A 16,668-nucleotide genomic window follows, 5' to 3' on the forward strand; every position below is an offset into this window, starting at 1 on the left:
ATCTTTATTCAAGGGAATCCCACAAAATAACGAGTAAATCCTTGAGGTGTTTTCTCCAAAAACCGTTTGTGTTCTGAGCTTTGTTACAGATGTATTTATTTCAGTGGGCCCATTCACATACAAAACAACTATGTAGACAATTCTCGTTAAATGCTGTTCATAAATAAGCTGAGCAAAGAGTAACATCAGACCAAAGGACCAAAGCAAAGTGCAGGAGCTGGACTTGGTGATCCCTTCCAGCTCGGGATGTTCAGTGACTCAAACCATTTCAGCACTTATAGATGGTCCTGAGTTGTGCTGCAGAGTGGATTTCATCCTGGCACACTGTATGAATGCAGCTGTGATTTTTCCTTTGGCACTCATCAACCTGTCCTTTCCTTTTTCATCTTTTTCTACATTGTTTGTTTGTTTGTTTCTTAATCCATTTTGGAAAAAGAACTTCATTAACCGTTAGATTGTTTGCTGCATTTCTGGTTACTGTGTTCTGTCTATAAAAAGAATCAGAATGCACAACAAAGGAATAACCTTCCAGTAACCAAAGGTAGCTCATCACATGTTTTGAAATGTTTTTTCTCAGCTCCAAACACGAGAGATTTGGATGTTTTCCTACGAAAACAAGAGTCGGGCTTCGGATTCCGCGTGCTTGGAGGGGACGGACCGGATCAGCCTGTAGGTGAAACTTCTTACAGCTGCCTACATGTTATCTCACCGTGCTGCTGTTGGGATGGCTTCTGCTCTGTCCTCCTCATTTCTCTCTCCTTCTAAGGAATTCAGTGATGGAAAAACTGACTTTTAAATGTCGAGAATCGATTCAGATTACCAGATTGATTCTGGGTTTAAGAAGTGGTTCAGCTCTAGCTCCTAAGAGAGGAGAATCGTTTCGTCTTCAGTCAGTGAAATGCTCTTGAGTAATCCAGTTAAAGCTGGGAGATGTAATCCAGTTCTGCTTAAAGCTGGACAGTGTGTTCCCTGATCACAGAATCACAGAATGGCCCAGGTTGGAAGGGACCTCAAGGATCACGAAGCTCCAACCCCCTGCCACACGCAGGGCCACCAACCTCCACATTTCATACCAGCCCAGGCTGCCCAGGGCCCCATCCAACCTGGCCTTGAACACCTCCAGGGATGGACGGGGATCCACAGCCTCTCTGGGCAGCTGTTCCAGCACCTCACCACTCTCATAGGAAAGAACTTAACCATGGAGGTGCTGAGCATGGCCTGAGGGCTGCAGCTCAATCCCTGGGACCGGGTGGCTGTAAAGGGCTCCAGCTGAGGAGCTGTAGTGGGTGCAGGCTTTTGGGTGGCTTAAACTGGAGGCTACAGGAAAACAGTTCTGCCTGACTAGTTTGAGCCCAAACGAAGTGAAGAGTATGGTTGGTTACATTTCTTCTCTTTGCTCTTCGTAGAATCATTTGAGTTGGAAGGGATCTTTAAAGGTAATCTAGTCCAACTCTTCTTTAACAAACAGGGACACTTAAAGCTCGATGAGGTTGCTCAGAGCCCTGTCCAGCCTGACCTTGAATACTTAATCTGCATTTTAATCTTCAAGGCTCCCATTCTTTTTTTACCCAGAGCCTTTCTTTGGCAGCAGGAATTTACTGTCAAGCCTGTAATTGTGGTGCGTTTTGCTAACAGTTGTTGCATCTCAGGAAGCCTCTATAGGGCTGAGCATCAGCGTCCCATGCTGTTGGCACCACGTGCACTGGCAGTGCTCAGTTTTTGCTGCACGTGTCGGAGCTTCCTGGGGAGCAGATGAGCAGAAGGGAGCTGCTGCTTACCCTGCAGAAACTGCCAGGCTGTTCTTCTGACTGCAGCCTAATGAGACAAGGCAGCTCTGGGAGGTGTTGGACCCCCTTCCCCTTCCATCCTCCCTGCACGTTTTCAGAATCAAGTGCTGTTTTGTCAGTCTGTGGTTCCTAGTGGATTCATCTTGAGGATACAAGCACAGCTTTTCCAGTTTGCTCTTGTGTTTTTGCCTTGGGTTTTTCCCTCTCATCTTCAAAAACACAAAATATGCTGCTTTAGGATTTGCATTAAAGCCTTGAAGCAGAAGCTGTTAGACTGGCTTCCTCCTGCACACGGATGTAGGTGTTATTTTGCTTCCTGAGTGGCATCAAAATGCAGCTGCAGTGTTCGCACAGGGAGAAGTATAGTGGTGAGAGCCTGGTTTGCTGTCACCTGGTCAGTGATGAGGGTGCAGGTAAGGCTTCAAGTTGTCAGGGTAGCAGTGTTTCCTGGCTTCAGCCTACAGAAGAGCAGTTGCATAGTTTGGCTCAGATGAAGGCAATCATCAAGGAATGGCAGAGTTGGAGGCAGACTGCCCTGGGTTGTCTGTTCTGTTGTGGCACTTTGGGAGACTTTCCTCCATTTCCTAAAGGGAAAATGCTCTTCTCTGGAAAGTAGTCAGACTGATAAGATGTCAGGGGCTGCTCCTTCAGCTGTCAAGTTAAGAGAAAAAACTTTTGGAGTAGAAAACCAGACTGCTTTCTGATTGTACTTGAAGGAATGTGTTTGTTGTTGGTTGTTTTTTCTCCATTCACAGCTGTGATCCAGTGCTAGTCTGCTTTTTTTCTAGCATGTCTTTAACAAAAAGGAAGAGCAGCTTCTCTTTATAGCAAAACCAAACAGTTACACTTCTGTTGCACTTTATAGCATTTATCATGTTTGGTTTCCATAACAACCATAGCAGTTGGTGTCAAGCTAATGTCACAAATGCTGTGTGCAGGTGATCTGCTCTCCATTGCTTGACCTCAGACAACTACTGACAGTGATTATTCTTAACCTTTCATTTAGCCTGAATGTCATTCTAGTGTATGAAACACTGTGTTTTTCTTATCTGTTATATTTAGTAGCACTTCATGAGGTGGCGATAGACAAATTTGGTAAGAGGAGCAGCTGTTTGAAGTCAGCATTTACTCATCAAAAGCTGTGTAGTGAAATGAGGAGTAAAAATCCCCCAAAAGTTTTTGTACTTCTTGATGTGTTGAGCCCAAGCTGGCGTCCATTCAGTCAGTCTGTGAGGAGTCCACAACCACTGGTTGTGCTTCTGCTAGAAATGGACAATCAAATCTTCCCAAAAGCTTTTATAGAATCACAGAATCATAGAATCACCAAGGTTGGAAAAGACCTAAAAGATCATCCTTGGTGATTCTATGATTCTATCTGCCTGGATTCACCTGGGATCCAACCACTGTGTGTTCTGATGACTTTGTGTTCTGCCATTCTAACCCACTGGCTGTGCCCTGTTGATAGATTTACATTGGAGCCATAATTCCATTGGGGGCGGCGGAAAAAGACGGCAGGCTTCGAGCTGCTGATGAACTGATGTGCATCGATGGAGTCCCAGTTAAGGGGAAGTCACACAAACAAGTTCTGGACTTAATGACCAGTGCTGCACGGAACGGTCAGGTGCTGCTCACTGTCCGGAGGAAGATTTTCTTTGGTGGTATGTATCTGTCCTGAGTGTTGTGCAGGAATAGATCTGACTCGTGGAACATGTTTGTTGTTGCAGGTCAACTAAAGCTGTTCTGAAACATATCAGTTATTATGCTAGAATTGAGCAGCCTGAGGTTCAGGAATGTCAGCTGTAATTCTAAGTGGAGAAAAGCAGAACTTATGAGTTGATGCTTTGGTGCTTGCTGGCTTGCACTGCTCCCGCAGGTCAGACTGAAGATTAAGGTAGCAGTGGTGTTTTCTTCATCCCTTTTCCAAATGCTCGTTAGAACAGACATTAGTGCTATGTAAATTGAGTAATAGCACAACTCATGTTCTGTGCTACACGCTGTATTCTGTCGTGTGTTGATATCTATGTGCAGCAAAGATGAGTGCATTCAGGGCAGAGATGATTCAGTGCAGCATCTTGTGATTCTGCAGTTTGGGATCGGTGTCCAGATCTGCAGTGTACAGAAGGTGTTTATCCTTGACTCATTGCTGCTTGATCACGTGAATGACAGAGCTGGAAAGGAGCTCAGGAATCCTGAGGTGGTGCCCTGTTCTGATCAGCGCTCAGTACTGCTTCTGCAGTGCTCTATTCACCCATTAATTCTGAGTGTGTACTAGTAAAAGGAAAAAGTATTTTAAAATCAAGTCTTAGAGTTGTTCCTCCTTTAAGATAGCAATAATTTTCTTTTGTAGCTGGATCCGTGCTGTAGATCTTATATTCTGCTACAAAAAAAAAAGGCATCACATCACTCTGACAAAGTTTTGTTGTGCACGCTGCCAATCTGTTCTGCTTTGGGAAATCAGGTTGCAGTGCCTTGCATATTCGTGCACACCTGTGTAGGGCTCTGGGCCTCTGTCTGCTTCATCCAGTGTCTGATTTCTGTTTTATATAGATCACATTGTTTATTAGCTTGCTTCTCACGTTCCCAGGCAGGCAGTGTTTCCTCTTGCTGGCACGGATAGTGAGATACACAGCTTTGTTGTATTTACCTGATAGAACAGTGGCATTGTTTTTGCCTTACTTGTTGTTTGTCTGTTACTTCTAAGGAGAAAAGCAAGCAGAGGAGGAGGATTCGCAGGCTGTCGTGACGCAGAACAGCTCTCCTCGCCTGAATCGGGCAGAGTTTGCAACCCAGCAGTCCCCAGAGGTCTATGATGTCTGTTTGCAGCGGAAGGAGAATGAAGGATTTGGCTTTGTCATTCTCACCTCCAAAAACAAGCCTCCTCCTGGCGGTGAGTGCTGTAATCTGGTGGTTTGGTCACAGCCTGGCCTGACTGGTGCTGGAGTTTCTGCTGTGCGGAAGTTTTCTATGCCACAGCTTTATGTGAACCCACTGCGTTGTTCTGAAGCTGAGATATTCTAAAACAAGCAATCAGCAATTGAGTCTGCAACCCTGCAGTGCTTTTCTCTTCACAGTTGGCTCTTAGGTTTATGTAATACTTTAAAAGTAGTCTATTAAGGGAAGTGTAATTAAAATTTAAACTCATGGTAAATGCTAGAAGGCATCAATGTCTGTTGCTTCACAGTAACTTCTGCACGGGCTCATTAAAACTGTCCTTGATGGTTTTTTAATCTTGGGTGGCTGCTGACTGCATGTTTCAGCTTTGCTGGCGTGGTTCTGAGAAGTCAGCTGATAATCCTGACACATGCACGACATTCCTCACCTTCCTGACCCCTCAAAGAAGCATGCTGGGGAGAGGAGTGCAGGGATAACAGGTCCACAGAACGGCTGTGCAGCAACACCCTTGGTTTGCACTCACTCTGATGGGTGAGGCCTCCTTTGTGGTCTGCAGGTTTTTCACTGCAGCACCAGCATTCAGAGCAGGAACGGTCTCTGGGACGACTGTGGGAGGTCTGGGTCTGCTCAGTGCTCGTCTCACAGGAATACTAACCGTCTGACGGGGTATATTAACGGGCTGACGGGCCTGTTCTGACTCCGCAGTCATTCCCCACAAGATCGGGCGTGTGATAGATGGGAGCCCAGCAGATCAGTGCGGGAAGCTGAAGGTGGGAGACCGCATCTCAGCAGTGAACGGGCAGTCCATCGTGGAGCTCTCCCACGACAGCATCGTGCAGCTGATCAAGGATGCAGGCCATGTGGTGACTCTGACCGTCGTCGCTGAGGAAGGTGAGGGCGCACGGCCTGCTGAGGTGAACGTGGCTGCTGCGTGTGCCACATCTGTTGTCTGTGGCTTTCGAGGTCAGTTCGCTTACAAGGGAGTGTTTCAGGGTGTTTGGGAAAGAGATCCATTTCTTCCAGAAGAACTTGAATGCAGGTGGGGCAGAAGGAGACAGCTGCTGAGATGGTTATGTTGAAAAATGAGATGGAACAAATAACAACGTGATTTGTGGTAAGGCAAATTCTCATGGTTTCACATGTGAGAGGGAAACTGCTGGTAATGTGTCCTGTCCAGAGCCCGTGTTCTTCCACTGAAGAGAAGTTATCCCTCCTGGGGGGGCTGGCAGGCTGGAGGACTCAGCTGGGAGGGAAAATGTGCTGCACAGATCCTCTCCACTTAGGCAATCTCAGTCTGTTCTTCCTGCCGTGTTGAAATACACAAATCAAGCAGTGCTGCATCCCTACGATACAATAGAGAACACCCTGTAGTTTTGAAAAATAGCCCCATTCCTGCTGGCTTCCCAGGCTGCTAGCAAATTCTTCACACACAAATGTTGTATCATCTCAGCATCTTCGTGGCTGCAAAGCCCCATCCCATAGCCCATATTTTTAATGAAAGCTCCCATGCAACATTGCATTCCATATGGCATTGTTCCTGCACAGACAGCTCACTATCAATACGTAAAATCCAATCATTGGAAAAGAAAAGCTGTGCACCAATCCTGCTTACTGCTGCATTTTTCTGGTTTCCTGCTTGTGGGTTTAATTAAACTTGCTATCATTATTTTGCCAGAAAGTTGGCTTTCCTGGTCCTTTAAATAATAAATACCTAAAGCCAGAATGTAAATAAAGCCAACAGAATATTCTTTAATTTCACATTAATTGCAAATATTTAACATGCTATCTCAGCCTCTAATGCAGAATTTCAAAGTCTTCATTTCCCTTCTTGTTAATTCTTGAAGCAGAGTGTCTTCTACAAATTGTTGTTCTTCTATTAAGATTTTCATTTCTATCAAATCTAATTCATTGCAGTTTGAAGGAACATACCTCAAAGCAGCTGTGCAGGGCAGTGTTTGTAATGCAAGTGAAGTTTGAGTTGGCTGCATTAGATCTGCTTCTCTTAGACTCTCAGTCAACTTTGCCTTCAGAATGGACTTTCTGAACATAACCTTTTTGTCCCTTATTTATGCATGACTTCACCTGGGTGCTGTATAAGAATGTAGCTTTTCCTCTTTGCTCAATTACAGATTGGGAGATAAAATTAGACTGAGAAGATGGGTCAGAAAATGTGAGCTTAGAGGAGCTGAAGTTGGCATGTTTCAGGTGTAAGGAGTTTTTAACAGTGAAAGAGAGAGAAGCAGAACCTGGAATAAATCACTGTTCTAAAATTCTCACTCATTTAGTTGGAGGATTGCAGGTAGCTCACAGCATAACCTCCTCACAGCAGAACTCCTTTGTAAATTAGTTGAAGCTTTGGTCACTTCCCACTGTTGGGGTGCCTGAGCTTTGCAGGGATTGTTCACAAAGCAAAGGACAAAGACAACATGCAGCTCCAAAGAGAAAAACACCCATTTTGCCAGAGGCTGTTCAGCATCACAAAACAGAAACCCCTCATAGTGCTTAATGTTCCCCAGTGCATCATCTTCAGTGCTGTCCTCTGAGACTGGCAATGAAAATACTACCATGTACCACTTCTCTCTCCCTCCTGGCTTTCACAGATGTGTGGTCTTTGCTTTTTACATGGATAAACGAATTGCACTTCATGCTCCAGAAGACATTCTTTAACATTTTTCACAAAAGCAGGAGCCTGTCAGCTTCTGTCATGTATTAGCAAGAAACACAAGAGGGAGCGCAGCAAAAGGACTGGAGAATTTGTACAAACAGATGGCATTTCTCTTGCCTGTGCTTCTAAATTAAAATTCTGAGTATAAACCAGGAGTAAAAGTTGACATTTTGTCTCTAGAGAAAAAGCTTTTTAAGGCACGTCACAGTAATAGCACCAAGCAGTCCTGCAAATGATTCTGGGTCCAGCATAACTGAGAAATTCAGCCTAATAATACACATTATGCCTTCCTTTCCTGAAAATGCTTGGGTGCTTCATGTATTTTGCTTGGGTTTGGGTTGGTTTGTTTGTAGCTCAGAAATGCAGTAACGAGGTGCACCTACCAGAGCACTGCATCTGCAGTTTGGCTGTTTGGGATTTTTTTTTTTAAACGTGATGAGGAAAAGGAGTTGATTAGTTTATAATTCAGTACATAAGTTCATCTTGGGCCACAACTTGCCATTTAAGGTTCTAGCTAAGAGGCAGCTTTTTACATAGGCTATGGTTCATTACTCTTTTAAGTGACACAGAATTTTGTATTCTGAAACATGTTTTTTTCATTTACTGCAAAGTGTACAATCACTGCTCGTTGTGGAAGAGAAAATAATCTTAAATTATTTTAAAGGATTTTTTATTAATGTGTCCTTACACTTCAGCTTTTACTTAGCTTCTGGAGAAGGCAAAACACGGACATCCGTGTTGATGCACATCAGTGATCCATGACCTCTGCACCTGAAAGGAGTTGTCAATTTGCCTCTATAATTAAGGATTATATTAATCATAACCATCCCTCTGGGTCTCCATTCTCCTCCTACCTTTAGAAAGGGAAAAGTTCTCAAATGTCCCTTATTCTTCATTGCTTACAAATTACTGTTATATTGAATATCTGAACCAGCTTTATAGACGTGATAGGCTGTAATGCCTGCTGGTCTTTATCAACTTGCAGACAATCTAAAAGCATTCTGTTTGTGTCTGGTTCAGTAAAAATTACTTTTTTTTTTTTTCTGGAAAAAGCAATGTAAGTAAGAGTGAAATTCTTACATGATTTATTCTGTGGAACCAATGGCAGTTCATTGGATTACAGCACTCAAGATAGCAAAATCCTCTTCACTTTTAAGTGTTGTGAGCTCAGCTCAGTGTGAGATGCTCTGCAAGTGGAATTGCTCCGAGCAGCACATTGCCTGTTACACAAATTGCCTTTCTGCTCATCCTCTGAAAGCTGCAATTGTCTTTCCCAAAATTTCAGAGACAAAGTGACCATCTTGTCCCAGGTTGAGAGCAGCAGACTCAGTGCTCCTGGTCGCTGTGGTCTCTCGATGTGTGCCTAGCTTTACATTGAGGAGTTTTCTCTGACTGTTGGTTTTGTTTGCATTTATTAGAACACCGTGGTCCTCCATCAGGAACAAACTCTGCCAAGCAGAGCCCAGCTCCTCAGCATCGACCTCTGGGATCAGCACAGAGCAGTGCTTCCAGCACAGACAGGTACAGAGCTTTGGGCTTGGGAAAAGGAACTGAGAACAACCAGACAAGCTTGGAATTGCTGTATGCAAAGGTAACATTTGCTTCCTTTTGCCTCTTTGTAGGGGAGCTACAGAAGGTGAAGCTGGAAAAGAAGTTTCAAATAGTTACAGGCTTTCATGGCCTGAGCACAAGCACTTGGCACAACCTGATGCTGGCGGTGCTTCAGGCGTTGGCAGCCGTCATTCGCAGGTGCAGGTAAGCATGCAGAGCCATGCAAAATACGTGCTGGGTCATCAGGACACTGCAGTGAAATTGTCACAGCGCATTCAAAATCAGAATAAGAAAGCATTTCCTTGTCTGACATGAGTAGAAAAGTTGCTTGTGAAAAATGTACTGAAGCATTTCATGGGGTGTTTCTGCTAATTATTTATATTCATCTGCTTGTCATAACTGAAAAAACAAAATCCTTGGAAGAAGGCTTCTTCTGACCTCCTGGAAAAGTTTCCTGAATAAATGTTATGGCTATCTAAAACTAAGAAGGAAAAATATTATTTATGTGTAGACTTTGAAAGAAACCATTATACCTAATGGTACAGGAGTTGTGATTTAATTCAGCTTAAATTGTGTTGCACGCATCTCAAGGTGAAGAAGTGCATAGAATCTTTTTCTAGAGAAGCACAGATGTAAACCTGCCTGCAGGTCCTCAGCTCTCCATTCTGGTCTCACTTTTTGCACAGAATTCTGGCTGTTTTCCAGTAGAATTGGAAAGAGGCCCTCGTGGCTTTGGGTTCAGTCTTCGAGGAGGAAAGGAATACAACATGGGTTTATTCATCCTTCGGCTTGCTGAAGATGGACCAGCTGTCAAAGATGGGAGAGTACATGTGAGTTTGTCTTCTCTCATCAATTTGTTAGCACAGGAGTTGTCCTGTTGACATACTGCAGTAGCCTATAGTGGTAACAGACAGTTTCATTCCATGAGTTCAGGATGCCAGCAGGCAGAGCAGCATCTGGGCAGCTGTCCCTTCAGCTCTTACTGTGCAGTGTTAGCAAATGCTGTGATGCTGAGCTTTTGAAGGGGAAAATAAATGGAAAAACTTTGGCCATCCAGAATGAATCATCTGTCTATCCATGTGCTTGAGTTACAGTAACATAAATCCAGGGTTATGTAGGATACTTGAGAAGCCCAGACAAGAAATTGCACAGTAGAGCAAAAACTGAAAGAAGACTCTCTAAGTCAGTGAATTTATAAAGAATTGTTGTGTGTATTTTGTGCTATTGTGGTTCTGGGTGGTATTTGAAGATAAAGGGCTATTTTTTTTCCAAAGATGAATAAGCTAATTCTTATGTCTTTATAAGTAATTCGCTCCCAAATACTGTAGTAGGAATACTTACTAGTGATAAACGTCCTCAAACATGCACAGTTCTCTAACTTCCAGCCTCATTCACCTGCACAGACTCCTGTTGCTTTGGTTGGAGAGTCCAGCAGCAGCAATCAGGCTCTGTTTTCAGACGTGCTCTGACTGTGCTCTGCTTCACATAGATGATCCGTGCCACGGCATGGATGGGTGGGATGGAGGGAATGTCACAGCAAGGCAGTGCTGGAAAAAGAGCCATTTCCCACATTCACATCATCACCTCCATTCATTTCAATGTGACATGAGGTGAATTGTGCTGCTGTCTGCAGCACTGTTCCATGTTGTTGCAGCACGCAGGGCACCGGCCCAGCTGTGTGAGTGCTTTTGTTGCCCAGGAGGGATTGTGGCTGCTGAGGGTCGGTGCAGTTGTGCCCCTCTGCAGGTTGGGCACTGGGAGGAGTGGTTCAGAGCCAGAACCCAGGGTGAGACTGTTCCATTTCTCTGTCACTCGCTTTGTCCTTCCCCAGCTGTGAGATGCTGGCATTCTGCTGGCTGCACTCTGAAACAAAGAAGAGGAATTTCTCACCCAGTCAATGGCAGCCGAGCATGATGCAAGGCACGTAGCGTGGTGCGGAGCGTCCTGTCCTGTCAGATGAGAAACCAGCTGGTGACCTTCTTTGGCAGAGGCACTTTATTTAACAAAGCCCAGGCGGTCTCTTTAAACTGCAAATGTAGGCACTAGTGACATCCATTGGCTGAGCCGCGAATTGCAAAACAGGTTTCATGACGCTGGAAAGGTTCTGTTTGAGTCCCCTTCTGTCGGTTTGCAAACTCAGCATGCGTTGCAGGTAGCTGCCCAGCGCCCGGGGCAGTTGTCACTTGCCTCAGGGACCTTATTACTGATAACCGTGTAATGGTGAGCTCTCCTACTCAGAAAAATAAATCCATTCCTTTATATGACATTTGCTCTGCACTCTTTGTGAGGCACAGAGAAATGAGTGTTGCCTACACAGTGGGCAGATGCACACTGGCAGGTTTATCGGTAAGCTACGTGGTTTATCAGTAAGCTCCTCGTTAGGGCGATCTGGAATGAAAATCTGCAGAGGAAGGTGGAAGTGCTGTCTTCCCATGTATGGGATTTGTGTTTATAGTAAGCTGAGGGCTTCTGTCGAGCTTGCTCAGTAGAAGATGTGCACCAAGGACTCTGAACCACCACGATGCTGTATTGTATCGAATTGATTGGCGCTCCTGGGATGCTGTTGTTTATTGCTGGGTGGATTTAACATGAGAGGAAACACGGACACATCTGGCTCTATGTTTTTGTTTGTTTCTAAATGAAAACTTATTTTATGGCGGCTGCAATTCATAAAAACTAACCTGGCTGCTATTTTCTTACCAGGTCGGTGACCAAATAGTTGAAATTAATGGAGAACCCACCCAGGGAATCACTCACACACGAGCCATTGAGCTGATTCAGGCTGGAGGGAACAAAGTTCTGCTGCTGCTGAGACCAGGGACCGGCTTGATACCAGATCACAGTACGTCAGCTGCAGTGCAGTGTCATCTTGGGGCAGTGGGGTGCAGTCTATTTAATAAAGATACCTCGTGCTTGTTCACTGGAATCGCTACCAGTTCATTCCAAACTGATGATTTTGAGTCTGATTTAGGATATAAACTAAAACTATGAATCAAAAGGATGAGGCTCTAGCAGTATTTTAAAGCAAAGCACGCTTTGTGTTCTGCTTTGAGTACACGTTTTAATTCTTTAACTCTTGATGCTGACACCAAGATTCTGCTGGTAAATTTCCTAAATTGTAAGGTCAGTTGTTCTGATGAAGAGCTTTCCAGTAATGGTAACTAACCATGACTTCAGCCTTTCAAAGTTTTAAAACCCACAGCTTGAACTACCAAATAGTTTGCTGTGTGCAGTCACTTACAGGCAGCAACGGGCGTCTGCTCTAGGCATAAAATCTGCTCAGAAGTTTCTCCATTTCTTTCCACCAGAGAGCTCAAAGATGATTCTTAACATCTTAATGTTCCAAATTGAACGTCACGGTGAAATCAGAGTGCATTTGTGCATGGCACAGAAACAGCCCATCTGTGAACTACGAGATCTGCTCTGTGCATCTCGCTCGATTTCTGTCTGGCTTAGTTTGTGTTTCACACTGAATTACTTTGTCGTTAATGGGGAAAGTTAAGTAGAGTCCTCTGTGTTCGGATGAGCTTCTGTTGCTTCTCTTTAAAATCAGCATTTAAAGTTGGTTTCAAAGAATAGAGGAGTCATTGTGAGGTCACCTCCAGCTCTCTCCTTATGAACAGCTATTTATGCTTGGTGTCATTTCAGCAATGATAAATAGTGTTTGTTGTGCACCAAGAGGACAGCACCACAGCTATCTGAACCACTCCTGGCCCTCTTGTTCATAGACATTTCCTAAATCTGACACAGAATCATAGAAATGGCAGAAAGAATCTCCAGAGGCCATCTGGTCCAGCCCTCTGCCAACAGCAGGGCCTGAGATAAGGTCAAGCAACGTAGATAAGATCAGCAGCTGTAAGGAAGGGAATGGTTTTGCTGCCTCTCGTCCTGCTGTTAATCATACATTTCTGATTGAAATCTTGCTTGCTGTACTCTGTGATTTTGGTATGTAGTTCTGGGCTTTTTCTCTTCCTCCTTCAGGTTTGGCTCCTTCCAGTTTGTGTCCCTACGTGAAACCTGAGCAGCATTAAGGGCTTTCAGTGCTTTTCTTGGGTTTTCCTTAAAGACTTGGTAAATCTGCATGTCTTGTGTTTCATCTCTTTCTATTAAAGTGCAAAGCTATGAATAACCTTAACTTCTCGTTGTTTTCAGTTTTCTTTTAGAAAAAAAGTTTCAGTTCATTTGATTTTCCTTTAACAATGTAGGTCAGGAACTAATTTTGCAATTTGGCTGCACTGGCTCTAAAATGTGCTGATCCAAGACCACGTCAGTCCTGCAGAGATCACGCCAGCATTCTCAGCAGAACCTTTTCCAAAATCATTTCCTTATGATTGCTGTAGGCTGTAGAACAATGAAATATGAAGCACTGACTAAATAGACTTTAAAATTATGGCACTACGTGATCTTCGTAAAGTGGAAGATTTCACATAACAGCCTGGCACCTCAATAGTGTGAATGCTTGTAGAATGTTGAGTGATCCTTTTTTTTCCCTCTAATAACTTAGTGAAATCTCTCCCTGTTCACTTCCAGGTGATTGGGATAGTTACAGTCCATCTTTCTCAAATGTAATATATGAAGAACAGTCACCATTATCCTCATCTTCACATTCTGCTTCCCCATCTGAAATGTGTTATTTACCAGTACCAGGAGAAGCTTTAAGGAAAGTTCAGCTGTCTGAGAAACTGGAACAAGCAAAGAACACTGTGCCTGAAAAGATAAGCACTTTAACTGAAAACCAGTTTGAGATGAAGCCTCCGTCTTCTCCCCAGAGAACAAAGAGCAGATGGGATCTTCCCTCCAGTACTGGGTTTGAAGTCACAAAAGGTACTTTGGAATTAGGGCCCAGAAGAGACAGATCTGCGAGCCCAGAAAAGTTCGGGGCAGCAGAAGGACACCATCTCACAGGATTGCACAACCCCAGAAAGAGTGATGCTGATAAAACCCACAGCAATCTCCCACGTAAACCCACAGAAACAGGAATGAACAGAAAGCAGTATTCCAGTGGAGATCAAGGCTTGTCTGCCAGCCCCCAGAAGCATCTCAGTACGGGATGCACGGAAGTGGTGGGCAGGCTGCAGGAGCATCAGGACAGAACTGGTGGTGATAAGATGACTGCTGAACAGCTGAGAGGTGGAAATGGTAAAATGGGAGTATTGAGGAAGGACACCAAGCAGAAGGTTTCTGGAAAGAAGGAATTGTGGTTTTCAGAGAGAAAATACGCGACGTTAGATGAGGGCAGATTTCCGTTCAGTGACTCCAGGAGAAGCAGAGCTGAAGATGAAAAAGCAAGGAAGTCGAACTCGGGAGAACCAGGTTCCAGCAGATTCAAAACTTCAAGTCTCTCTGATATTCCACTGCTCTCCATGGAGAAACTGAGAAGGCTGGAAGCACAGGAGACCAATGTTCTGAACAGCCAATGCGGAGACGGACGGGCGGAGCTGCCTGACGAAACCAAAGATGATGGGATTCCCAAATCTGAAAGCAGTTCTCCAGTCAAGAAAACACCAATAACTCCGGGACCTTGGAGGGTTCCAAGTGCGTGCAAAGTCACCAAAACTGCGTGTGAGGCTGAGAAACGGGTCTGACCGATGCTTTTTTTTTTTTTTTTTTTTTTACAGTTAATTAATCAAGTTTCTAATAACGATCATTCAAAAGCGTTGTTTCTTTTGACAAAGTTGTCGTATTTTTCCAAAACTGGTTAGAGGCTGGAAAGCATTTGATTCGTTCTGAAATGATCCAAGCTGCATGAAGGACCTTTAGGATTGCTGCCATGAACTCCTCCATACGCTGCTGTCCCCTCGTCCTTTTGAAGGCGGTGTTCTGCTGCTCTCAACGTTGCACTGCTGTGGCTTCCTCAGCTCGTATTGTGAGTTTCTGAACAAAATTATTTAATGCCTATATTGCCAATGTGATCATGACTCACTTCTTGTTCTTGTGCCAAGTTATCTACTGTATCCAGTCAGTCTGATTCTTTTATGTATTCCAGTCACGGAAAAGTCCAGGTTTTGTTGCAAATGGGTGTTTTCTCCAGAGCATGTTGCATGTTTACATAAGGAAATGCTCATCTTCCTCCTGGTTCAGTGAGGAAGGAGATGGGTGAGTCGGTTCTATCGATTCCAGAGCAGCAAATGAGCCACTGATGCTGTTCCAATTGAGCTTTTTCGTAAATTTTTTATACCTAATATAAAACCATGTAGATAAAGATGATATTTGACATAATCGATGTTTTGTAATTTTGCTTTTTATGAACACAACAAAATTGCTTTCTTCTCTCAATTCGTGAGGATGCTTACAGTAACTGCTGGCAAACATCAGTCCAGGAAGAGAAAGTTCTGGTTCCTGTTGAATAGCATCGTTCCTTTGGTTCACTTGTGGCACGACGTCCTCCTTGGATTGTCAACACAAACAGTGTGCATCTGTTTTCAGCCTCATTCTGGTGCTGTATACTGAAAAGTCCCATCTTTTATTATTTATTGCTGCTTCATAATTGGATTTGCTCTCCCTCTGTAGAGCTAAGAATTGATCCGTAGGACAGAACCAACCACCACATTAACTTCTTAAATGAAGTTCCTGCCTGTGTACACGAGAAGTCTCCCGTATTTTATTTTAGTGTGATCTAAGAGTGCTGAATATTAGGATGTATGGGGTACACAAGTCCTAATTTCTATTCTTTGAGCTGTAGTTCAGATTTTGAAGTCCTGCTGGGGAATGTTACGAGCAGAACCCACTGCCACCTCAGATCTATAGCTGTAAGTCAGCAGAATGCATAAACCCATGTGCTTTATATCTGTGATTGTTGTGGTAATTTCCTGACGTGGCAGGTCTTCAATTAGTGCAGAAGAGAAGGTGGTAAAAGCTCATCAGCCCAGTGTGCAGAAGGAAAAAGAGGTGCGGAAGGTCAAGCATTATTTACATTAAAATACAAACAAGTGATTTGCTATTTGAAATTGAAGATCTTGTTTTGGCTTTGATACATGTAACATTTTTTTACACCTAACGAAGCACGGTGAACCAGTTCTGATGAAAGAGTTCTTTCCAAGTACAGATGCCCAAACAGCTTTCGGAAGAAACACTTTGAAAATGAACCAGGCTTTAAAGCAGATCTGAACTGTGCTCTGCTGCTTCACGTTGGGTGATCCATCGATTTGCTGTGCAGCATAACATCACCAAACGCTCCACACTACGGAGTGTGACTGTGAAAATATTCAGTACTTTGCAGTTAGCCTATGTAGATATTAACTGTGTACTCTTAACAAGAGTCTGGTTTGTGTTGAGTTGTATGGAACTTGCCCTAACCACCGAGTGCAGTAACAAATCCAGAAGTGTAGTGCAGAGATGAATTAGCACCGCTGAAATTAATTCCCTGACAACTACCCCCATATTTTTTCTATCTGTCAATGTGACCTGATTTAGTGTCTGACCTGTGTGTGATTTCTCCTCCCATAGAACTTGTATCTCTACTTACTGTATCGGATGACTTAGCAACGTGGCCTTGGGATGCTAAGCAATGTATGGATGTACTGGGTGTAAATGTTTATATATTGTACAGCACCTTTATACATACTTCTGAGGTTCTGACTAGAGAGAGACCTGTAAATCGCTCATTATTTTTTATATAGATATTAAAAAGAAACTCTAGTTCATGGCCTGCTGGTTCTGCACTGTATGAAATAGATTCTTTGTTGATGTCCAGTGGTATAATGCTTCACCCACAAACATAATACTCTTCTGGAAAACAAATGCAGTTTATTATTGCAAGTTTCCTTGGCTTCC

At 43.8% G+C, this 16,668-nt stretch overlaps 1 protein-coding gene across 3 annotated transcripts in view; it reads left to right on the forward strand.

Moving 5' to 3' along the window:
- Window positions 1-16,539, forward strand: part of MAGI3 (membrane associated guanylate kinase, WW and PDZ domain containing 3) — a 51,805-nt gene extending 35,266 nt beyond the window's left edge. For 2 of the 3 annotated variants that reach the window (XM_085210710.1, XM_085210711.1), the window contains exons 13-21: window positions 578-669; window positions 3,253-3,445; window positions 4,489-4,674; window positions 5,385-5,570; window positions 8,763-8,865; window positions 8,967-9,099; window positions 9,582-9,725; window positions 11,599-11,737; window positions 13,426-16,539. In XM_085210710.1, the coding sequence (XP_085066836.1) occupies window positions 578-669; window positions 3,253-3,445; window positions 4,489-4,674; window positions 5,385-5,570; window positions 8,763-8,865; window positions 8,967-9,099; window positions 9,582-9,725; window positions 11,599-11,737; window positions 13,426-14,480 (2,231 nt within the window). In that variant the 3' untranslated portion in view covers window positions 14,481-16,539. Of the gene's footprint in view, window positions 1-577; window positions 670-3,252; window positions 3,446-4,488; window positions 4,675-5,384; window positions 5,571-8,762; window positions 8,866-8,966; window positions 9,100-9,581; window positions 9,726-11,598; window positions 11,738-12,876; window positions 12,967-13,425 lie in introns of all 3 variants that reach the window. The other variant, XM_085210712.1, reaches the window with a different exon arrangement.
- Window positions 16,540-16,668: the final 129 nt, after the last annotated feature.

The sequence above is a fragment of the Meleagris gallopavo genome, chromosome 28 (genome assembly GCF_905368555.1).
Source record: "Meleagris gallopavo chromosome 28, MGAL_WU_HG_1.1, whole genome shotgun sequence".
Classification (NCBI taxonomy): Eukaryota; Metazoa; Chordata; class Aves; order Galliformes; family Phasianidae; genus Meleagris; species Meleagris gallopavo.